We start from the raw sequence: 24,998 nt of genomic DNA on the forward strand, positions 1-24,998 counted from the left end.
TAAAAAAGTTTTTTTTTGTTATGTATTAGAAATATTATTTTTGGCTAGTTGACTAATAAGAGAAATAGTTTTTACCTCACAAACTTCAACTTGTTTGCGAATGAAACGTATGTCTACACATAATTTTAAATTTTTTTTTGATAAAGTTTTAATTAAATTTTTATTCAAAGGATCAATGGTGTTCATGATTCGATTTGGACCATTTATTATCTAAAATTAAAATCAAATCAGTTTAGTTAGTTTTTACATTTTTAAAATCAAATCAAATCAAATAAAAAGAAATTATCGATTTAGTTATTATTTGTTTGTTTGGAAATTTGAATATTTGGGTTTGGAAGTAATAAGTAAAGTTTGTTGAAAATATATGCATCTTGATAGAGACAAATACCTAATAGTTGAACAATATAAAATTATTATGGATTTAATTAAGCAATACTAAAGTTATTATTACACAAATAAAGTGATTCAATAGAGAGAAAGTGTGACTGTCACATGTGACGTAGAGTAGATAAAGATTAAAGTAATAAATTTTGATTTTTAAATAGTCAGGCTAAAATTCAAGTGTCGAACTTGAGAGTTAAGACTTAAGTTAAACAAAATTTAACAAAATATTTATATTTTATTTATGAATAATATATAAATAATCATAATATATATTTATAATTTCTCTGTCTGATTTGGTTGTCTTGCGATTTATTTTTTAGTAAAATCAAACGCAAATCAAATAGCATCAGTTTTTATATTTAAAATCAGGCCTAACTAAATCACACTAACTATCGATTTTTTAATTAATTTGATTTCAATTGCAGTTTGATTTGATTTTCTAATCATAATCATGAACAACATTACATAGAACTATGAAATCTTTTATTTTTTTAATTTTTGGATGTTCTTTCTGACAAGTAAAATTTTTTATTTTGAGTATGTTTTTGTGTGGAATTCAATAATCTTTTGACATAAAGGGATAGAAGTTGTTAATATTTAAATATTTGAAGGATATTTTTTTTGTTAAAGAAGAATATCAAGAATTTAGTTTAAATTGAGGATATAGTTTAAAAATATTTTAAATCAAAAAAGTAGAGGGCCCCCAAAAAAGAAATTAGATTGAAAATATTTTTAGAGCGAATAGAAAGGTAATTTTGAGATTTCTTGTTTTAATCTCCAAAAACCCTTAATTCCCTTTAATCATCACAAAATTTTGTTAGCTCTTGTAAAATTGGGAAGGTCGAAAACCCTAACAATTGTGAAGGTGTTATGTTTTGTTCCACAGAAGAGGAAGAAGAAGGAATGTCGAAGAAAATGGTCACAAGGAGAGAGCTGTTGGACCGATGGAGGGGCATCGAAGAAGAAGACGAGGATGACGACATTGCATCTGTAAACCCTCTCAAGCGACATCGTTTCCGGCAGCTCAAAGAAGAATGGTCTTGCTCCCAATTTTATCAAAATTATATTTTCACCATTTTTACGTGCGCTTTAGTCCCTTTTCCTTTCTATGCAGGTTTTCAGATGCATTCAACTACTTGATTCTTATGCCCCACGAAAATCATATTTGGTGTGGTTCATGGGACCTCATGGGACCTCTTCTGGAGACTTTCTATAATTATAATAAGGATGATCGCACCGATTCTCCTCTAAAACTCCTACACGACAGAACATCTAGGGAAATGCGCCTGTGCACTCAATGTATATGTCAATACCATCAAGCCCAAGAGCTTTACAGTACTGAATATGACCCAACTTCCATTGGTCCTCTTCTTGAAGTTTTGCGCACTCTTGATGAAGAAAGAATCACTCAACATCTTAAAGATATTAATAACAGAATAAGATGCGGAGACTACGACATAGTGCATGGCAGTGGAGAAATAGTTGGCGTCATGTTTGAGGTGTTTCCATTCATACTTCTCCCTCCTTCCAATGCTTAGTGGTCCATCTTTGTGTCATTCCTTTATCCAGAAGTTGTAGCAGGAGATGGACTGTATTCAGTTGATGCAGCATCCTTAATTTTAATTCTAATAAAGGGGCACGTTTTCTGTCATCAGAAAAAAAAAAGAAGAAGAAGAAGAAGAAGAAGGGCAAGTTTAAGCTTTAGATTGCTCTCAGGTAGAAATATGGCTGTAGAGAACTTTTCATTAGCAGAGAATTGCAAGAAGAAAGAAGAGAATATGTAAAGAGAGGGAAAAGAGAGGGGAGAGTAAGAGGTGACTGAGTTTGCTGCTGACCAAAATTAAGAGAAAGGGAGGGAGAAATCACATTCAAATATCAAATATATGTTCATTGTAAAACTGCTCATACTCAATATCAAGTCATGAATTATCTAGGAGATTTAATGATCTTCTTTCCGAAAACCAGCTGACACCTGCCATCTAAAGTGCTGCACAAACTTTCCCCTAGTGGATAGCTACTTAAATATCCTAAGAACTATACAGGAGATTCCAGAACCTAATGAAATTGCTACAATCAGAAAATAATACAAAATGGACATAGAATACCTAAAACTTGAAGTCTTTAAGTTTAAATTCTTGTCATTAAGCTAGTAGGGTATTAGGCTAATGGAGGATTAAGGGTTTTCCATGTGATGGTAGATGTAAACTATCCCCCCCCAAAAACAAAGTATCTGTACAAGTTGAGTGCCTGACAATATAATGAGCAGGGAATATCTGTCTTGTTGCTAAAAGAGATGGATTGAGCTGTCTGGTAATCCAGCTCAATCATCTGTAAATGTGCATTAATCATTGCATCATCAGTATGCAAATACCACTAAAAATGACATGGCCAGCGCCGATGGTCTGGTTACAGTGTGCACTTTTCAGGGGCTTCATTGTGAATGACATCTTGGGTTGACTTTATCAGCCATACAGACTACAACACTTGAAAATCAACCCTAACCCTGAACAATTCAATTAAGCATTGATCTTCTGCTGCTAGGTGAAGTGAATGACCATGAGTATCCTGATTTATTAGTAGCAATACAATTTTAGTTTACTTAACTGATTTGATGCTAATTCCATATGTTATTTTCTCATTTTATTCCATTTCATCTTGATTTGTGATCATTTGTTATTTTTATTTATGTGATGATATAGAGCTCTCTTTTTTGAGTTGCAGGTTTTAATGTTCCCAATTTTGTTAGATGATTCTTATTTGGCAAGTGAATTTGAAACATTCATTGACACAATCGATAAAACTCATGAACTAACCTTGGGTGGACACCAACAGTATCCGGTTCGACCTGCCTTTCTATGCTTTATGTTTCTACTTCATATTATGCTTCAACTGTCTTCTGTTACAGTCATATTAATTTGATTTTTCCATTTTTGTATAGGGAGTTTATGCGTTACTTTTCCATAAAGGTCGAAGAGCTCGTTCTATTGGTTTGCGACTGGCTGGACGCATGAGTAAATTGAGGTATTGTATCTATTAGCTTTGTGTGTTGTCTATAATCAGTGGTTTGTAACTCAGCCAGTTCAACTATATGGTGGGGATAGCCAATTTTCTCTTGTTTCTTTTTGGTGCATCATATGATTCATACATGTATACATGATTGGGTGTTATTATAGAAAATCGTGTCTTCTTGTAAGGTTTTCTATTTTTTGGGGTATACTTGTTGTATACGGGCATGCTTTTGCCGTTCTATTAGTTAAATTTATTACTTTATAAAAAAACCATGTCGTCATTTTTGGTTGAGCGAACATGTACACGGTAATTAAGTTTTGATGTGGTATAAGAGTACTTGTCTCCTAGGTCTTTTTTGCTTCAATTGGTATGAAACTCATACTATCAGATGCGATTCCTTGGTTGTCAGTGCATCTGTTCTTCGTTTACTTTAGCCTGCTGTTTTTTATGCCTCCAACAATTTGTGTCAAATGTTTTTGGCGGTTAAGACTTACATTAATTGTAACTTTTTTTGATGAAGACTTGACAATGATTATAAATACTTGGGAAATGGGCCTGATATACCCCTCAACTTTGCCATTTAGAGCTGATATGCCCCTCGTATTAAAGTGACTCATATATACCCTTACCGTTATACAAAGTGGCTCAAATACTTTGCACCTGACTGGGTAACTGTTCTGAATTGCTTTGCATAGTCATCCCTTAGATGAAAGAAAAATCCAAGGTCAAAGAAGGCCACATAGATGTTGAAATAAATCTGTAGAACTCCTTCAGTGCTTATAACTATAAATATCACCTTAAAACTTATCTTAACTGCTCGCTATTATATTCTGCTAGAAATTATGCAAAGACTATTGAAGGGGAACTACACTTTTGTTGTAGTATACCTGTGGTTATATAGACTAAAGTTACCAGTTTCAAAAAAAAATTATGCTAAGACTATTCCATTTCTTTCTTTTGGAGATTCATATAGCAGGATAGGTGTCTTCTTCCACCCAGAAATCCAATTTTGGTGGAATTGTTTAAACACTTAAGAGCCTGTTTGGATTGACTATTAGTTTTTGACTCATAAGCCAAAATCATAAGTTAAAAATTCTAACTTATGGCTTTTGACTTATTTTTATCATGTTAGCTTAAAACCAAGTGCTTATAAGCACTTTTTTACTTTACCCGAACACTCCAAAAGTGCTTTTGGCTTAAAAAAACTTTAAAAAGCCAATCCAAACAGTCTCTAAGAAGATGATTGTTTTAGGGCTTTACTTCAAAAATGTTTTGAAGGACATCAAAGCTTGTAGTTATTGTGGGATATAAATTGACTGAACACATTACTAAACAACATAGACACCACCAATAATGGGAAGATTTTGCTTGGTGGGCTTTCCAGTAGAGAACACTAGATTTTATTTTTGAAAAGATAACATATTCCTTTTGTGTATATAGATATCAGAGTAAAAAGTGCATTGGTAACCAAAATGGAGTGACTAAACGAGATTGCCAAAAAAGAGAAACGCAAATAAATTACACAAAATAGCCTTGCTCACCCTACGAGGAACCTAATACATCTATGACTGCCTCAGGTTCATCTATGAATTCAGATTTTCACCTAAAATTTGAAAGAAGAATACAATCATCTTAATTTGTTGTAATTGCTACTTGTATCTTCTAAACACCTTGAGTTGCTCTCCTCCCTTGTTGTCCACCAATTAGTTGATGTTACATTTTTCCATCTGTCTTTGCTACTGTTGCAGTTTCCACCTTTGTTCTAGAATGCTACAACTCAAGGAGTTCTTCGTGGCAATGTCCAACTAAAAACTCCAGGATTGATGAGCAAATCTGTTAAATGTCTTGTAATTCTGCTATGTAAATCAGATGACTTATGTTTCTTCCTCTTGCCCACACAACAAGAAGCATCTTGAACAAAACTGTATCCCCCTCTTTCTAGGTCCATCATGAGTTAGTAACTTTACCTTTATTTTAAAAAAAAGATTACCACGAGTCAGCACAGCCTCTCTTTCAACCAACCAGGAGGAGCAAGCCACCTTAACTTTTCAAATATGTTTTCATTGCCAAAATGTAATCTGGGATTCAACCTGATTCAAATCCTTATAAGCTGAACTAACTGTAGAAATTCCACTTGAACAGTTTTGCCGTCTCAGTGTATCCTACCTCTTGCAGCCCCTTGCTTTACTCCTACATTTTGAAGAATTATGTTACCTTGGCACCTCGCAGTGTGTAATAACCTTAAAAAAAAAGGCTTCCACCCTTGTGGGGACCAGAACTCCTTCAAAGCATGCCCCCCCCCCTCGAAGACTTAAATCATTTAAATCAGGGAATAAAAACTTCAGTTTTCCATTACCCAACCAATTACCTCCCAAAATGTGATTTTTCTGCCATCCTTAACATTAAATCTCAATCTGACTTTGAGATTCAACCTTAAGTTTCTGATAGTTTTCTACTAACTAATTCCATAAATAGTGGGCATCCTTTTAGTCATCCAGAATCCTTCTTTGCTATACTTCGCTTATATCACTGTGCTCCAGATAGCTGCTCTTCTTTTGTGAACCTCCATAACAAATTCATTAGAAAAACACTCGTTTTACTGCTATAAATTCCTGATTCCCAGACCCCTTTCTTTTTTTCTAATAGTCAGATTTTTATTGTTTGGTAAAGTAAATAAATGATATTAGAAAGCATCAATGCGAAGTTACAAAAGCACAGTGTGCAAGAAAGATGCTCCAAACAGAAAAATATGGAGCTAGCTTGGCAAAAACTTGTGAAACAGTCGAAGGGGAACCCTACTACTCTACTGTACTAGAGATAGGGAACTAACATAATCCAAAAGGTTATCCACACTGTTTACATTTGCAAAAAAGTGCCAGCTAAATAAACTAACTAGACATTGGGCTATAAGAGTGCAGAAATAGGTTAATATTCCATTAAAGCATCTGTTGTTTCTCTCTTTCCATATGCTCCAAAAAATGGCTGCTGGGATCATTTCTCCAGATCTTTTTGATGGACTTGTCAACTCTCCACAATATCCAGCTGGCTTTAGCATCCTTCATATTGTAGGGCATTACCCATTGTAGGCCAAGCATAGATTAGAAAAAATACCATAGGCTAACTGCTGCCGGGCAGTGCAAAAAAGGTGATTAACACTCTCATTGGTTTGCTTGCACATGACACATCTGTTGATGAGGATTACCCCTTTTTTTCCTGAGTTTGTCTTGTGTTAGGCATGCTTCCTTCAGGGCTGTTCAGATTTTTCCATTTAAGTAAGTGGAAATCTCTCTTCTCTTTATTTTTTTTGAGACAGAAAAAAAAATCTCTCCTCTTTATTTCCCTGCCATAATAATTTCCTTCTCAAAGCATCCATGCTCTCTTCCACACTTATAGGAAACATAGAGGTAGGAAGAGTTCCTCCCTAGAGGATGGGCATGCCCACACACTCCAAATGGAAAAACAAAAGAGAATTTATACATGCGAGCCAAAGTGAGTGTGAACTGACACAAATTGAGTATTTCCCCAGGAAGAGTTCTGTGACAAGTCTTGTTTCACAAAGGGCTGCTGAAATGTTTAAATAAATTTACCATCCTTGAATGAACTCTTTGAAAGAAATTCCATCCTCTTTTAATGAATTCTTCTCTCTAAATAAATCAAGCTGGTCCTCTTGGTTCTGCAGGTGGAGCTTGAGGTTATGGTTGTCTCCAGACCCCAAGTTCCTCATGTGCAAAACCAGAGAACCAAAGAATAAGCTGCTCCATGCCAATGTAAGAAGTTTTAGCTTGTAAAATAGTCCATATTAAGAGATAAATGAGGTAGTTATCAAAAGAAGAAGAAAAAAGAAGTGATGTTAGCTCATTATAGCCCACTTGACACTTAACAAATTATGAAAGTAAATTAGGCTCTGATTTTCTGCCTTAATAAGTTAATTTCTTAGATTACCATCCTGAAGTATTGTTAGGATAGCCTTTCTTTAGGAAAGACTTCCTCTTATTTTTCTTACTAGAACAATGAGAGTAACTAATATGTACACAGCTTATTGATGTCTTTTTAATTTGTTGTTTCATTGTAGGCAATCAGCAGAGTTGGATGCTTTGCAGCATTTGCTAAAGAAGTACATTTCTTATTTGGCAGCAGATGTTTCACCATTATCTACGCCGAATCTAAGGCCTAGAGTTGAGTTGGATCGAGTTACTGTATGGCTTGGGATCAAAGCATTGTAAGAAGTAGTTGACTTCTATTCCCTTGTGTGCGAGCTATTGTATTCTTCATTTTTATATTTCTCATTGTTACCTTTTCTGTGTCTTGAAGGCTTGGATTCTTGGAGCCTCCTGCTTTTGAAGAAGGCATTTTAGATCGCTATCCCATTTTTCTGAGTGTTGTTCTCAACCATATCAGTGATGATTCACCAGAATTTTCTTATGCTGTTAATTGTCTGAGATTATTGTTTGAGATGCTTGGTATGTTTCCATACATACCTTTTTGGTTTTCTGTTCACTCCTTCCATTAATTCCTGATATATCTCCAATCGCACTTTGTTAAGGATATAAGCTTTGGTTGAAGACTTCATTATCTCCAAGTGTGATGCGCAATACACTATTGGGCCAGTGTTTCCACACTCGAAATGAGAAAAGCCATAAGGAAATCTTTGATCTTTTCCTGCCTTTTCTACAGGCATATTTTTCACTCAGCTATGTAATTTTAATAATGTGTGGTTATCTTCTTTCGATTGATCTATCTGTGGTCCTAGTTATGTTTCCGCTCTCATGTGTAAACCTTGCAGTCTCTTGAAGCTTTACAAGATGGAGAACATGAAAAACAACGGAGAAATCTTCTTTATTTTCTCTTGCATCAAGCTACTGTGAGTAGCAACTTCAGCTTGCTCATGAGAAAAAAAGCTTGCCAGGTTATTATCTTGTCTTCAGCCCAAAGTGTGTTGATGTTGATGTTCTGTCTTATTCATCATGAGATTCAATATATTGCAGATAGCTCTTCTCATAGTTCACCGAGGTTATACTATGAACCCGCCTTCTCCGCCATATGAATGTGCACATATGTGGTATGTACCTAGAGGTCAATTATTCATATGATTGAGTGACTGTTGATTTCGTCCCTTGCATTGGTTACGTTAGATTTGCTTCAGTCACAATGTTCAAAAGAGAAGCAGAAAACGCTTCAAGGTCCTTTGGCCCTGAAGCTCAAAGTGTACTCTTATTTTTTGAAGTGCATCACACACATTACTAGGAGCAGAAAATTCCAAAATATATGATTTTAGTACTATAATAACCAAATAAAATAACTAATTTTAGCATCTGATGTATATTTAAGTCGATATTAATTATCTATTCAAAGTTTGGATTTAAAGAACGGTATGGTTTCCGTTGGGGTCAATTTCTTCTCTAAAGTATCATAGCCCCATGAAACAGCTCTGCTGCAGTGGATAGCAGAGGGTCCGTAGTGGGGAGGATATAGGTTATTTAAGAAGATAGAGTTGTTGGTTCCTTAGTCATTTATGGATCGGAGCGAGGGTCGAAGCGAGCGAATTAGATGTATCTTTCTTTTTTCAAATTCAAAATGTTCATAATTGAGGTGAAGCGATAACCCCTCGTTTCTCATCACTTTATCGCTTCAGGCGATGAAGTAATGCCCTTTCCTGACTTGAGCAAACATGGCCTACATCTTGTTGATATTTTCTTTTTGCACTTACTCCTCCCCTCGCGTTGATTCTTTACGCTGACCTTTTAAAAGTCAAACAAGAATATTTGTCAATTTTTTCTCGATAAAAAATTGTGCAGTATGTTAAAGAGGCGTAGGATAGCAGTTTGTGCTATTTATTCTTGTCATTCAATTGAGCAAAACTGGATGTACCTTAAAAGTGAATCTGAGGAAAGTCTATTTGACCTGTAAGCGAAGCAAAAACATAGGAGTTATGTTGATTGTGTGAAAGAGAGAGACACCCGGAGAAGAAACAACCTTTCGAGATGATTAAAATCATTATATCATTGTTTCCTATATGTGAATTGTTGACCTACTTTAATTAGGTAAGTTACCTTATTTAGTCATAAAAAATAAAATAAGGTAAGTTACCTTATTTAAAGGATACTGTTACTCCCAAGTATATCTGTTAAATTAATGTGCACTATATTATAATTGGACCTATGACCTATATGCTCCAGCTTGAAAAGAAGAATCAAGAATATTCCTAGTAATCATTGCACAAAGTTTGTTCCTTACATGCTATACGCATGGCAATGACTGAGACAACCATTGGCCCATGATTTCGTGTGCCAATACATGGCAGTCAATGTGACAGCGAGTGAGGGTTTGTGCAGTGGCGCTTAGTACTGTTGGGTCAATGTCTGTCTCTCTCAGTGTTGTGAAAAGCGCAAAAAAGCGCGCTTCAAAGCGAAGCGACCCTTGTGCGCTTTTTTATCTTGAGGCGAGGCGATCTGAAAAAAGCTCTCGCTTCAGATGAAGAAGCGAGAAGCGACCCTAAGGCAAAAGCGCAATAAAGCGCGCTTTTTATAAAAAAAGCGACAATTAGGTTTTTTTTTTAAAAAAATTAAGTTTTTTTTTAAAAAAATCTGAAATATAACCTTCTCTCTCCTCGCGACTCTTTCCCTTCTTTCTCTCCTCGCGACTCTTCTTTCACAATACTTCTTTCCCTTCTTTCTCTCCTGACGATCTCGACTGAGGCTGCCTCTCTCTTCAACCTCGACCGCGACTGCAGGTAACTTTTTGTTCATCTCTTTTTTAGCTAATGTTTATTAGTTCATCTCTATGAGTTTCTTTTCTCCTGAAATATACAATCTTCGCCTGTGCTTCATCTCTTCATCTCTTTGAGTTTCGACTACTCTAGTTTTTTCTACTTCTCATCTTTTCTTCATCTCTGCTGCCTGCTCTGTTTCTAATTACTGACTGCTGCCTCCTCTTCTTTTTTTTCAATTCTTTTGCTTTTATTTATTTATTTTGTGATCAGTCTAGCAGCCTTGTTGAAGAATAGGAGTTTGAATCTTTGTGATTTAATTATGTTTTTAATATTTTGCTTTATATGTTATGACTTATGAGTATTTTTGCCTATGTAATTTCTTTCAATCTAAGACTATATTACCTCTATTTAGTTATTTAATATTTTTTTATTTTTATACTAAATGTCGCTTTTTTTAAAAAAAGCGCGCGCTTCGCTTCACGCTTCTCGCTTCTGTGAAGCAAGCCCTCGTCGCTTTTTTCCGCTTCTCGCTTCCCAAAACACTGGTCTCTCTCTGAGACGAAGCTCCTGGTGTAGTTTGTTGGCTTACAGGAGACGGGATTGACACAAACCTTCAAGCAGTTTATAAACCTTTGCTCAAACATGCTGAAAAACTTTTCCGGTGACCATACATTAAAGAAACGAGAACTTTTGTTTCTTTTGGACCAGTTGGACCTTGTCTTTGTAAATGGTTTTGTTTCCTTTTTTATATTAATAAATGGGCTGATGCCTACCTTCAATTCAAAAAAAGAAAAAGAAAAAGAAAAGAAAACTTTTCCCGTCACTATATTGGCCTGGATGCAGACATTATTTCTCTTTGATTCTGAAACCATGTGAAGTTCAATACTGCGTTAAAGAGCGTGAGATATTATTAGTCTTAAACAGTTATCTTAACACAAGTGACATTGTAGTGGTTATTTGCCTATTCTAAGGTAAGTCAACTTATTTGCAGAATTTTGTTAACATGAAATAACCTCTCATTATTACTAACAATATTTTTAATAGTACATCAATCTGGACAATGGGCCTAGGCTATTCTTGAAAGATTGCATACTTGAGTATAGTGTTTTCACGAACCTCTCTTCTACGTCATTGTATTACTTTGTTGAAATTCACATATTTCAATATGCATATATTCTCGACTGCTGTCTCAAAGCAACCATAAATCTACAATTGAATGTGGGATAGTGGCTTCTGATACATACTTCTGCATTGTCCTGCTTAATTCTGTAGGGGACCTTCTCTTGTGTCCTCTCTGAAGGATTCATCACTTCACAGTTCTCTCCGTCAACCTGCATTTGATGCTATTCAAGCTATTATAGTTTCTGATGCTTCTGCTCTGGTAACTTCAATTTTGAAGTATCAACTTGCTACAAGTGGTGAAAGATGCTTGCCGTTACAGCTTGATGAAGAAGAGGACCGAGAAAATTTGTTTGGTTGTGATTTTGAAGAAAATGATGTCAGTTGTTGGAACGAATTTAGTTCTCAAGCTGATATAACATCAGCTTTATGTGGGGATTGGATGTGCATCCCAATGTTGTGGTTTGAGGTTTTGGTTGAAACTGATCCCTTGATTCTTCCAGTATCATTTGCTAAGTCTGTTTTCTGGGCTCTGTCACGTCTTCCTTTTCTTGAATCTGATAATGAGTTTGGTATGACACCTTCAGCCAGTCACTGGTTGAGAAACTGTGGTTCAGATGTCTCTCATGCTTTCAGTTGGAAGGTTCCATCTGGTTCAAATGATGGTGGTGAGGGAGTGGAGTCTAAAAACTCCATTAGGGTCTCAACAAAGTGTATGCCTCTAATTAGGCTTTTCAAGAGGTTTGCAGTTGATCCTATGGCTTAATGCTGTTGATTCTGAGGTTTTGCTAGGGATCAGAAGAATTTCGTGTTCATATAAGCACTTTTCTTGATTATTTTCTGGAGGTTATTACAGGTCGACTGCTCATTTTATCATCAGAATGGAGCAAGGAGAGCTAAGGAAGCAGTGGACATGGGAGCCAATGATGAGTGACAGTTTGATTCTTCTGCTCGTGGATCCCAACGATGTAATAGTTTCATTCCAAAAAGTTACATACAAATGGACAACTGAGTCAATCATTTTATATTTTTGATGAAGGATCTTGCATCTGTGTTAATGCTGTGTCCACCTTATCTGGTTGCTGCAGAATGCGAGACATGTTGGTCGGTGTATTCTTGAACAAGTTTCAAATACACGAGGTCTAACAAGTGGACTGCAGTTTCTTTGCTCTATGCCATCTTCACTCTCAGCTACCACTACAGGGTTAAGACATGCTCTAAAGCTGGTAAGATCTAATAGCGGAATCACTCTTTTTGAGTGTTAGTTAGCATTGGAATTTAGAGCACCCTATATCTTTATTTCCTTGGTGAATTCTTGTGCTGTCTTTTATTTATGTTAGAATAGGAATAAATATATAATCCTACTTAGAATAGGAATAGGAATTAGAATAGGAATAGGAATCCTAATTTGAAAAGGAGTCCAATGTACTGTCTATAAATAGGGTCTCAATGTAATAATGTATATACACAATTTCAATAATATATTTCCCCTATATTTCACACATGGTATGAGAGCAATGGTGAGAAAATAAAATCAGCCGTCACTGCAATTACCGGTGACCTAAATTGCTGCCCTAGAAGATAAAATTTTCTGGCAGTGTTTTTCAGCAATTTTCTTTTTCCAGTAGAATCACCTCTTTAATTCGGAGGCTGACCATATAATTTTTCCCTGATTCCAATGTTTTGGTGATCAGATCTCTTTTTCCGGCAGTCAGATCTATTTCCAACAGTTCCAGATCAGTTTTTGGTAATCAGATCTCTTTTTCCGGCAGTCAGATCTATTTCCGGTAGTTCCAGTTCCGGAAGTCAGCCATTCTAGCAATCAGATTTTGGCCCCAAAATTCCTTTTTTTTTTTTGGGTGAGTGTATTCTAATTTCAGAATATGTCGTTTGGGATTTGATATTCTTGGCTCCAAGAATATAGGAAGTTCAAGTGCTATGATCACTACTGAACCAATTAATGGGAAGCTCAAACTTTTTAGCTTGGGCTTCTTCTGTTGAGTTGTGGTGCAAGGGCCAAGGCATCCAAGATCACTTAACCAACAATGCTTATGTTGTAGATGAAAAGGTAGATGCTAGTGAGGAATATGGTAAAGCCAAAACACTATGGGAGAAGGTTGATGCTCAATTATGTAGTCTCTTATGGCGGTCAATCGCCTCTAACTTAATGCCCTGTTTCTCCTTATATAATAATGATATTTCTCGGTTTTATGATGTGATATCTAGAATGACCAATTTAAAGAAATAAGAATCCAATGTCTATTTAGGTACAAGCAATTATGGAGGAATTTGAAACGTTGATGACAAGTCACTACTAATGTGAACAAACAACAAGAGCACATACAAACATTATTTCTAGTTCTTACACTTGCTGAACTTTCTCCTGACCTTGTTTCGTGCGTGATTAGATTTCAGCTAGTCATGCAGTATCTATAATTGATGAATTATTTTCTTATCTACTTTGTTTAGCCGCGCCTCATAACATCAAAGTAGTTTCAACATCCACCATTGACTCTTTTATTTTGGCATCTCAAATAATAGACTAACGAATATATCATCCTATGGAGAATCGGCGAGAAAGAGGTGGTTTTGGAAGATCTCAATTCAAGTGTAGTTATTGTTATAAGCTTGGACATACTCGTGACATATGTCATATTTTGTATGGTCCACCACCCAGTTATGATCCTACTATTATAAGGAATAGAGTCCTTTCGAAATCGCGCAAGTAAGCAAACATCTCCACAAGTAGCATTTGTTGCTATCGACCACCTAATAATGCTCATATTGCTCATGCAAAATATGATGAGTTCCTTCGGTATCAAGCAAGTAAGCAAATGTCTCCACAAGTACCCTCGGTTACTCAGCTTATTGTTCATGGTGCAGCTAATTCTCATGCTTGTGTTTCACAGTCTAGTACTCTTGGATCATAGGTCATGGACTCGGGCGCTTCTGATCATATTTTTGGTAACATATCACTCCCGTATGATATTGTTTATTCACAATTTCTTCCTGTACACCCCTCAACAACACACCTCAACAGAGTGGTGTGACAGAAATGAAAAATAAACATCTCATTGAAATTGCCCGCACTCTTATTTAATCCCAGGCTTCGTTGCGTTTTTAGGGTGATGCATGTCTTGCATCTTGTTATTTGATTAATAGAATGCCCTCATTTTCGATTAAGAATCAGGTTCCACATTCCATACTATTTCCTCGTGTCTTGGGAGCACTTGCTTTGTTCATAACTAAACCCCGGGTAAAGATAAATTAGCAACTCATTCTCTCACATGTGTCTTTCTTGGTTACTCTCGAGTTCAAAAGAGGGTACCGTTGCTATTCACTTGATATTCGTTGATACCTTATGTTTGCTGATGTCACATTCTTTGAAACCTTATTATACATCTTCTGATCATTTTGATGTCTTTGAGGTCTTACCTATACCTCATATCTTTGCTTGTACCAACTTTTGAGGAATTTACAATTACTTCTACATCTTTTTGACTTATCATCGTCGTCCACCCCCACTAGTCCTAGATTATTCATGTCATGCATCGGACCCTGCTCCTACGGCGGACTTGACTCCTTCTAGTCAACCAATTGCGCTTCCTATTAGAAATGCTAACCCACATTATACTTTCTTGAGTTATCATAGTCTCCCATCACCCCATTATGCCTTTGTACCATCTTTGTCCTCAATTACCATTCCTAAGGCTATTGGTGAAACACTTACTCATTCTGGATGTCGGCAGGCTATGATTGATTAGATGTCTGCTTTACATATGAGTGGTACTTGGAAACTTGTCTCTCTGTCTACGGTTGGTTGTCGTTGGGTTTATGCAGTCAAAATTGGTCCCACGCAGTCAGGTTGATCGGCTTTAGTCTCGCCTTGTTGCCGAAGGGTATACTCAGATATTTAGATTTTAGACTTAATTATAGTGATACTTTCTCTTCTATGGCTAAAATAACATTTGTTTGACTTTTTTTATCTATGACTGCAATTCTTCATTGGCCTCTTCATCAGTTGGACATTGAAAATGCTTTTCCACATGGTGATCTTGCGGAAAGTAGTCTATATTGAGCAACCACCTGGTTTTGTTGCTAAGGGGGAGTCTAGTAGCCTTGTATGCCGTTTGTGTAAGTCATTCTATGGTCTGAAACAGTGTCATCGAGCCTGGTTTGCAAAGTTTAGCACAACGTTTTAAGAGTTCGGCATCACTCGTAATGAAGCTGATCATTTGTGTTTTATCGGCATTCTGCACCAAATTGGTGTATTTTTTTGGTTTATGTTGATGATATTATTGTCACTGGCAATGATCAAGATGATATCACTAATTTGAAGCAAAATTTCTTTAAGCATTTCCAAACTAAATACCTTGGCGGACTGAAGTATCAGGTATTGAGGGCTCAGTTTAGATCAGGTATTGTTATTTCTCAACGCAAGTATGCTTTAGACATTTTTGAGAAGACAAAAATGATGAGATTTAGACCCATTGACACTCTTATGGATCCGAATGTTAAACTCCTTCCAGGACATGAGGAGCCACTCAATAATCCTGAAAGGTATAGACGACTGGTTGGAAAGTTGAATTATCTCACGGTGACTAGATATGACATCTCTTTTTCTGGGAGTGTTGTGAGTCAGTTTATGACTTCCCCTTGTGATAGTCATTGGGAAGCGATTGTCGACATATAAAGTCAGCTCCTGGTAAAGGACTACTCTTTAAGGATCAAGGCCATGAGCATATCACTGGATAAAGACGCTGTTTGGTCAAGATCACCCTCTGATAGACATTCGACATCATGATGTTGTGTATTAGTAGGAGGTAATTTGGTGTCCTCAAAGAGTTAAAAACAAAGTTGGTTGCTCGATCTAGTGCAGAATCAGAATATCGAGCAATGGCTGCAGATTCTTATGAGCTAATTTGGATCAAACAGCTTCCGAGAGAGCTAAAATTTGGCGAAATCGGTCCGATGGAACTTGTCAGTGATAATCAAGTGGCCCTTCATATCGCATCAAATCTAGTGTTTCATGAAAGGACTAAGCACATTGAGATTGACGGTCACTTTGTGATGGAAAAGATACTCATGAGATATTGTTACAAAATTTGTGAAGTCGAATGATCAACTTGCAAATATCTTCCGCAAGTGCCTCACTGGTCCTCGCATGTATTAATTATATTCGTAGCAAGCTAGGTACATATGATTTGCATGCACCAGCTTGAGGGAGAGTGTTAGAATAGGAATAAATATATAAATTCTACTTGGAATAGAAATAGGAATCCTAATTTGAAAAGGAGTCCAATGTAGTGTCTATAAATAGGGCCTCAATCTAATAATGTAGATACACAATTTCAACAATATATTTCTCACAATTTCCCTTTCTTGTGGCTGCATGTCTTCTAATGTTGTATTACTATGAAAATTGTTCTCCAGTTATATTTGTCAGTTTTAATCCTTTTTGCCTCTTTTCCAGGTACAGTTGGACTGCGTTCTATCAGAATTTCAGACTTTGCATCATTTCTTTTTTGTTTTGTGCAAACTACTAAAAGAAGGGAATTCATGTAGCCAACCTTTAGTTAGAAAATCCTCTGAGGACTCTAGTATCTCAAAATTTTCTTCTCAAGGGGGATTCTTAAAGCAGCCAGTGCTTCAAGCTCAAAGTGAGCACATGGACGCACATAAATCAGTTGTCAGCTCCATTTTATGGGAGAAATTTTGTTGCTTACTCTCAGAAATGGCTTGGATCTGTGTTCAGAAGTGCTTGGCAGCTGGGAAGGTTTTTATAGGTCAAAAACCATCTCAGGTATGGATATTAGTGTGTTTACCTACTATCTAGTGATATTTCTTTCTTTCCTGGTTACATGCATTATTCACAACTTTATGGTTCAGGAGTGCATGTTACCTCCTTGTTGCGCAGAGTAGGTTGCGAGTGGCTCTGTTGTTTGAAAACTATGATACTCATAATAAATAGTGAACTTCCAATAGAAAAGAGAAAACCATCGTTTGCTTCCAACTGATGAATATGATAGAATATTCATCACCCTTCTTTTTTTTGGGAATAAGGTAAATAATCTAACTGACCTCTGGGGGGGAAACTCCGTATACAAGAAATGTTCATCAATTCATCCTATTAATTGCAATTTTCATAACAGTATTTTATCTAGTATAGGAGTTGGGTATATGGTAACTTTTCCCTGTATAAAAATCCATATACCCCCTCATTTTCACAGGTTGACTTCCCCTTCTTTCCCAATTTCTCCCTTCTTGCTTCAATATGAAATGAAGACAATTTTGAAATTATCTTCACGACCCAAATTCAAGAGCTTTGGCACTTTTCCCTGATGCATTTGAACACCACTCTTGTTTTTGTACCACGGAACCATTATTCTTCACCTTCAATCTTCTGGCATTTTGACCATCCTTAAAGATATAGTAAACAACCCAGTCAATCACTCCGTACCTGCCTCGCCTGCGTTCTTCCACAAATCCAAGAGATCTCGTCCGGCCTAGTGGCAGTTCCCCTCATTTCATGAATAGCCCCTTCAACCCCCGTAGCATTTATGCACCTACAATACCTAAAATTTCTACGCCTCTCGGAATCTAACTTCCCTAGCATGATATCCCTGCCCCCTTCTTCGTTTAAGAGCTTATGGAATCTTTTGGAAACTGTAAATGATTATTTGTTGATGAAGTAAAAATTACTTCGTCGATTTCAATTTGTTTGTCCTAACTTTTACTCTAATTTAAAAAGAATGCGTCCTTCCATATTTAGCAACTCTTTAATGCCAACTTTCCATGTGACATGTTTAAAACCACAAGATTAAAGGGCATTTTGGTACATTTGACTTCTTTTATTTAACACCACAAAATCCAAAAGTCTTCTTTATTTTCTCAAACTCAGTGCCAAGTCAAAATAGGACAAACAAATTGAAACGGAGGGAGTATTATAAACAAAAGGCATAAAGTAGCCTGTAGACAAGGAGCATACAAAAAGTAGAAAACCTTAAAAAAGAACATGGTTTTCTACGAATGCTACCCAAAAATTTATACAAGTAGGAGCCTCATGGTTGCACCAAAAAGAAATTAAGAGAAACAAGGCTATTTTTCAAGTGTAAAAACTTTTTTCTACACCATCAAAAGCTCGCCTGTTCTCATCTCTCCACATGGTCCTTATCAGTTCCAAGGGAGCCACTTCCTATGCCCTGCATCTCCTCCTCAGTCTTCTAAAAGCCCAGCTAAACATTATTTCTATTACAGTTCTCGGCATCACCCACTCAATACTACATCTCAGCAACTCTACCTCACATTATTAAAGTTGTATACTGGGAGTGATAATTCATTGTTTTCTAGACCACTGGTCAGCTCTTGGCCTTCCCCGAATCCAAAATCATCGGCTTCATACACTTGTTTAGTGCTGAATGTTTTTCTTAATTGTGGGTAGCACTGAAGTATGAATTTTCTTTCACATGTATGGAAATTGTATTGTGCATGTTCTCCTCTTATCCTCCATGTAGTCTGGCATTTAAATTGTCTGTTGAGTTCTGCCAAAGTATTGCTTCAATAACATGAAAATGAGATCTCATTATTCACTAGTCCCAAAAGAAAGATGAAAACGTGTTGTGATTAGTTCTGTTCAGTTGAAGTGCTTAAATGTGGCCTACAGACTTTTGAAAAATTTGCAGTGCATGTATTTGGCCTACAGCTGACCACTTTCTTGGAAAGTGTTAATGCTGAGGATGTGAAGATCATCTTATAATCAAGACCAAAATCTTTGATGCTCAATCAAATGGTTTCTGCAAATTTTATAACAAAGTATGCTTTCTTCTTATTCCAGATGACCTGCATCAGATTATTAGAGACCCTTCCTGTTGTTTTCAGAAGGCTTTGCCGAGTACCAACTACCGTGCTTAATAATGCAGTGACACAATGTCTTCGTGATCTGATAGATTGGGGGTATTCACCACTTGCAGTAGTGGTCAGATATTGGAAAGACGCTTTAATTTCATTGCTGATTCTGATTAAAGCATCATGCAGTGGTGTCCCTGCCTCATTAGCTGCAGATATTGAGAAACTTATTTTATGTGGCGAGTTTAATACTCTGTTTGTCGAGTTATCGTTTACTTCTTGTCTGTTGTGTCATTATGATAATGATCAGTTTTTAAAATAATGTTTTTTTACCATGTTGCTGGATTGCAGATAATATTCCAATGAATGAGTTGACCAAGCAAGTTGCTCGGCTTTCTGTTTCACTTGTGGATGAGAGGTACATTGACTTGAAAAAAACTAGTATTGATTCCAAATGTTTGCCTGGTGAAGAATTTGTTCATACGAAGAACTCTTTAGCTGAAGCAGCCGCACCTTTTAGTAGGCTGGGTAAAGAAATGCATATTCCAGACTTGAAAACATTTGTTGGTGACGAAAGAAGTAATGCGATAGTGCATTCAGGTGATGAAAGAGAAACAGATACTTCTGCTGGTGCAGATATCAATTCTTGTATCAGCTTTGATCCTAAGCTTGTTGGCCATATTGCTGCGAGCGTTGTATATTCTGATCCTGCTAAAAAAATTGACTCCAGGAAAATTTCTCAGCCAATTGATCTTTGTTTGGATCTGGATATCCCAAGACTTCAATTAAATGCACTGCATGCCAGAAAAGATTCGCCTCTTGTCAAATCAAAAGCTATGGAGCCTAAGAACAAGGAAACTGATATCAAGTGCCACTTAAATGATACAAATCTGAATTCCAAAGAAAATAGTCACGTCACCTCTGGGCTTCATTCTGCTCTAGGGAGCTCATCTTATGGAGGCGTGAGTATGAAAGAGAATGAGGGGGAAGCTGTTCAACATGATATGAAACCTAATGATACAGTCTTGAAAGAGCTTGTAAGTGAAACTAGAAGTGATCGGGAGTCGGTTTTTCTCACTTCAGTTAGACGTCAACAATCATTTTCCCTAAAAACAAGTTTCTCTGGTCCGAAAAGGAAAGTCATTCAACTTGGCTTACCAGTTGAAAATAGGTCTAATGCTTTGAGATTGGATGATGGAGTAAAAAGATTTAAGGCTGTGAGGCTTGATGATTGGTATAGACCTATTCTGGAGTGCAATTACTTCTTAACAGTTGGATTGACAACTGCAGGTGAAGGAAAGAATGATACTTTGAGTAAATTAAAGGAGGTTCCTGTTTGTTTCCAATCTGTTGATGAATATGTTGAAATTTTTCGTCCACTTATATTGGAAGAATTTAAAGCACAATTGCAGAGTTCCTTTCAGGAGATAACTTCTCTAGAAGAGATGTCTTGTGGCAGTCTTTCTATAATGTCAGTTGAAAGAATTGATGATTTTCACTTCATTCGCTGTGTTCACGAGGATGTTGATTCATCTGGTTCTAAAAGCTGCTCAGACAATGATCTTATTTTGCTTTCAAGACAACCCCTGAGGGATTCTTGTCCTGATATTCACATGGTTGGAAAGGTGAGTGTACTTTCTGAGTAGAACTTTATTATGCTATGCTAGTTATTGGTTGATGTTTAATTATCTATTCCCGAGGAGATAGGTTGCTTTTGGTATAACCCCTGTTGATTTTTTTCTGTGCATAAAATCTTAGGGCCCATTTGGACATGTGATATGAAATCGATCATATGAAGTTTGTGTTTTGTTTGGACGTGCTATTTGGATTTCTTTAAATGTAATTCTCATAAACATGAAAACCCAACAAGTTTTGAAAACTATGAATTGTTTTTCAATTCTTATACAATCTTATCAAATGAGTAAGCCGTAGTGTTTTTTTTTTAACTTGGTAACTTTGAATTATATCACAAAGCAGTACAGTACCTTATATACAAGTATACTCTTGATTTCACTTCTCTACGTCTAAATTGAGTCTAGCACATCAATAATAGAGAGTGTCATTAGAGTATAATTGATTGCACCAAAAGACTTAAAGTAAAATGCAGTTTAGTTTAACTTTCTGCGCATTGTTCCCTATGCTCTCAAAATATCTGGAATTCCTTTCTTTCCAAACATCCTACCAGACAGCCCCTAGGATAATTCTCTATCTACCTCTGTCCTTAGCATGTGGTATGCCTCAGCCACCTTCCTGGGCATTGTCCAGGAGATGCCTTTGAGGCTTAGGAATATTCTCCATAAATGATGGGTGTACTTGCCATGTAAAAATAGATGGTTAAACAGTCTCAGATGTTTCACCACCACCTGGAACACAAGGTTATCCCTCTATTCTTAACATTGTCCTGTGTAAGGACTGCTACCTTAGCCATTGATCAAACAAAAAAGGAGACTTTGTGAGGATTCTGCTCTTCCATATTTGCTTGAGCACTGTGATCCATCAACTTGTAGGATTTGTTGACTTTGAACATTCCCTTGTCGTCTCCTGTCCACCACAATTGATCCTCTCCTGTCTGTAGTTCATAAACAATATATCTAAATATCCTAAGGCATAAATTGCATATCTCCATGTTCCTTTTGTAAATAAATTTTTACTATTACGAACTTCTAAATACACATAATTTTATAAAGATCCACTAGTCAACAATAGTAGTAACTAGTAATTCTTTAATATTCATCATTGAACATGGTACATACAATCTCTTCACGCCGAGCATGATTATTTTTAATTGTTTTTTTTTTCAAAATTTAAAATGATTTCTGTACAAAATACACCTCGTATGCGTCATATTTCACATCTTAAAAAAGTTGAAATCATGATTTCGAATCCCAAGTTATGCATTTTTTCTTTGAAGAATTTGGGCTTTGAAATCATGATCCCAAATCGCATGTCCAAATGCCGATTTAAAATCATGACTTCATATAGCTTTGCAAGAAAGGAACTTAAGAATTTTTGAAGGAAGAAGTATCTCTTTACAAAAATTTAAGATGAAGTGCTGTCTTCTTTTTCATTTTTGGTATAAAGAACGTTTTGTAGAGGGGGCAATATCCTTAGTAGATCTAATAGGTGCTCTGTAACAGTTAGGTTTTCATAGTTGGATCTGCTTGTCCTTTCTATCTGTATTTATGGTTTTGGCACCATCAAGTGCCTTTTTCTTTTATACTCAAGTTACCATTCTCAAAGAAAATCAGGACTTCATATCACATGTTTAATACAAGCTTTAATATATGTTTTGTCCTTAGGACATCAATGGGTATTTGGTGATCACTAAATTCATTAATGAGTGCGTTAACTCTTTTTATATCCTATCTTTTCCTCTCCATTTTTTTTTCAGTATTCTAAAATTTACCTTTGTTTATCCTCATTTTTTATACCTGTTGTGTTTGAGCCAACCTCGATTGACTTCATGGGCTACCTGCTACCTCCTACAAGCCTGGGTAACTCTGCCAACCAACGTTTAGATAGTGGGATGAAGTCACCTAGTGTTTGTGCCTCTATTTGGATTTTAACATTTGACCTCATGGTTCTTGATCCACTTCGTTGACTACTAGGCTAACCCAAGGGCTGTTAGTTATTCTCATTTAAGAATAATTTATCCAAAAAAATAAGTTAGAGGGACTTCTCGTGATTTTGACAGCAGAGAATCTTAAAAAACAAATGGTTGTCTGCATGACCTAGTGTTTCCTTTGTAAGGAGGTGAGTGAGGAGTGGATCTATTCTATTCCATTGCAATTTAACCATGAGGTTATGGAAGAATATCTTTTAGATGGTTTGGAGTTTCTTGGTTTATGCCAAGAACCATCAAGAAGTGATGTTCTACTGGAGCAGTGGAGCTACTAGAAGAAGGCACAAGCCTTTTTGCTTTGATATGGGTAATTTGGAAAGAGAGGAATAGGAGAATTTGTGAAGGGGTGAAGATGAGCTTTGCTAAAATGAGTAGTCTTTGATCCCTTATTTTCTTTTGGAGCACCCATGTAATTCCTATTTGTATAGAGTATTGGTGTCTTTTTGAGATAACCACATTTGTAGGTTTTCTCCTTTATACATATGTAACACCCGTTTCAACCTTTGTTTTGACTTCTGGTTGTTATTAGTCTGATGACTTCTACTCTGGAGTTTATGTAATCATACTGTCAGAGCTTTTGATTTCTTTGAAAACTGTGTACTATCTATTGGACATTTTGGATGTGATCATATGGATGTCTCGGTGTTCTGATATCGGAGCATCCCGACTGTTTGCAGGTGGAAAAGCGTGAAAGAGATTGTAAGAGGAGATCAAGCATCCTACTCATCAGGTTGTACTTGCAAAATAGACCTCATCTGATGCGAGCTCAAAAGTTTCTTGTTGCGCGAAGCAAATGGTGCATTAGTCGTCTAATGACCATAACTTCTCAACTCAGAGAATTTCAAGCATTGTCGGCTATTAGGGGAATTCCTTTGCTTCCTGTTATCTTGAATCCCACCAGTTACAATCACTGTAAACATTACGGTGAGAGTTTCAATAAACTATCTAGACCTTTACAGCAAGTCCTCAAATCGGCATATAATGACAGTCAACTGCAAGCTATCAGTGCTGCTATTGGACCTTTTGATCCTAAAAAGGATTTTCAATTGTCTCTAATACAAGGTCCTCCAGGTGTGTTATTTTTGTGTCTATTTATTCATTGTACTTGGAAAAATATTATTTTTTTTCTGTTAATTGTTGGACAACTTCTATTAGGTACCGGGAAGACCCGAGTGATTGTGGCCATTGTCAGTTCATTGCTTTCTTTCTCCCAAGTGGACACCAAGAGATCATCAAATGGAGTTCTAAAGTCTACTGGAATGTCTTGCACTGCTTCAAGACAGCGAATCTGTCAAGCTGCAGCTGTTGCTAGGGCATGGCAGGTCGCAGCCTTAGCTAGACAACTTAACGAGGATTTAGAGAATGATAAACCAGTTGGAAACTGCAGTAAAAGAAGAATTCTCATCTGTGCACAATCAAATGCTGCAGTAGATGAACTAGTGTCAAGAATAAGTAGTGAAGGCCTTTATAGCAGTGATGGGACGATGTACAAGCCTTATATCGTTAGAGTAGGTAATACGAAAACAGTTCATCCTAATTCATTGCCATTCTTCATTGATACGCTTGTTGATCACCGCATAGCTGAGGAGAAAATAAATGCAACTGATTCAAAGAATGATGCCAGCGAGGATACTCTGACATTCTTGCGGTCTAATCTTGAGAAGTTGGTTGATACTATCAAATGTTATGAAGCTAAAAGAGCTAGTTTACGGGATGGACATTCTGATTCTAACAGTTTATTGGAAGGAGGGACTGATAAAGCAGATAATGCCAAGGAAATGTCTGATGCAGAAGTAGAAGCAAAGCTTCGAATATTGTATGAAAGAAAGAAATCAATATACATGGATCTCGCTGCTGCTCAGGCACGAGAGAGGAAAGCTAATGAAGAAACAAAAGCTCTTAGACATAAATTACGGAAGGCTATACTAAAAGAGGCTGAGATTGTGGCGACTACACTGAGTGGCTGTGGTGGAGATCTATATGGGGTTTGTGCTGCATCTGTGTCCGGCCAGAGATTTAGCAGTTCATCCGAGGGTGTCCTATTTGATGCAGTTGTGATTGATGAAGCTGCTCAAGTATGAAACCGTTTTTCGTTTGTTCTTTCCTTTTTCCTGGCTTCTCTTTCTCTTTGTCCTTTTGATGTTATGGATCACCATTCAGGCTTTCTAAAAAATTGCGTTTTTGCAACTTTCAGGCTCTGGAGCCTGCTTCCCTCATACCACTTCAACTATTAAAATCAACGGGAACTAGATGTGTGATGGTAAGCTTAGGATGCGTTATTTTGTCGTGAAGGTTAATAATATAACTGAA

The 24,998-nt window shown here is 36.6% G+C and overlaps 1 protein-coding gene across 3 annotated transcripts in view; it reads left to right on the plus strand.

Moving 5' to 3' along the window:
• Nucleotides 1–1,138: 1,138 nt before the first annotated feature.
• Nucleotides 1,139–24,998, plus strand: part of LOC107014671 — a 30,970-nt gene continuing 7,110 nt past the window's right edge. For all 3 annotated transcript variants that reach the window (XM_027915279.1, XM_015214692.2, XM_027915280.1), the window contains exons 1-18: nt 1,139–1,421; nt 1,499–1,883; nt 3,106–3,222; nt 3,323–3,405; nt 7,466–7,612; nt 7,705–7,853; nt 7,937–8,067; nt 8,177–8,299; nt 8,379–8,452; nt 11,375–11,962; nt 12,078–12,189; nt 12,310–12,447; nt 16,695–17,024; nt 19,056–19,305; nt 19,418–20,691; nt 23,366–23,759; nt 23,844–24,763; nt 24,883–24,948. In XM_027915279.1, coding sequence (XP_027771080.1) covers nt 1,255–1,421; nt 1,499–1,883; nt 3,106–3,222; nt 3,323–3,405; nt 7,466–7,612; nt 7,705–7,853; nt 7,937–8,067; nt 8,177–8,299; nt 8,379–8,452; nt 11,375–11,962; nt 12,078–12,189; nt 12,310–12,447; nt 16,695–17,024; nt 19,056–19,305; nt 19,418–20,691; nt 23,366–23,759; nt 23,844–24,763; nt 24,883–24,948 — 5,448 coding nt within the window. In that variant the 5' untranslated portion in view covers nt 1,139–1,254. The remainder of the gene's footprint in view (nt 1,422–1,498; nt 1,884–3,105; nt 3,223–3,322; nt 3,406–7,465; nt 7,613–7,704; nt 7,854–7,936; nt 8,068–8,176; nt 8,300–8,378; nt 8,453–11,374; nt 11,963–12,077; nt 12,190–12,309; nt 12,448–16,694; nt 17,025–19,055; nt 19,306–19,417; nt 20,692–23,365; nt 23,760–23,843; nt 24,764–24,882; nt 24,949–24,998) is intronic.

The sequence above is a fragment of the Solanum pennellii genome, chromosome 3 (genome assembly GCF_001406875.1).
Source record: "Solanum pennellii chromosome 3, SPENNV200".
Lineage (NCBI taxonomy): Eukaryota > Viridiplantae > Streptophyta > Magnoliopsida > Solanales > Solanaceae > Solanum > Solanum pennellii.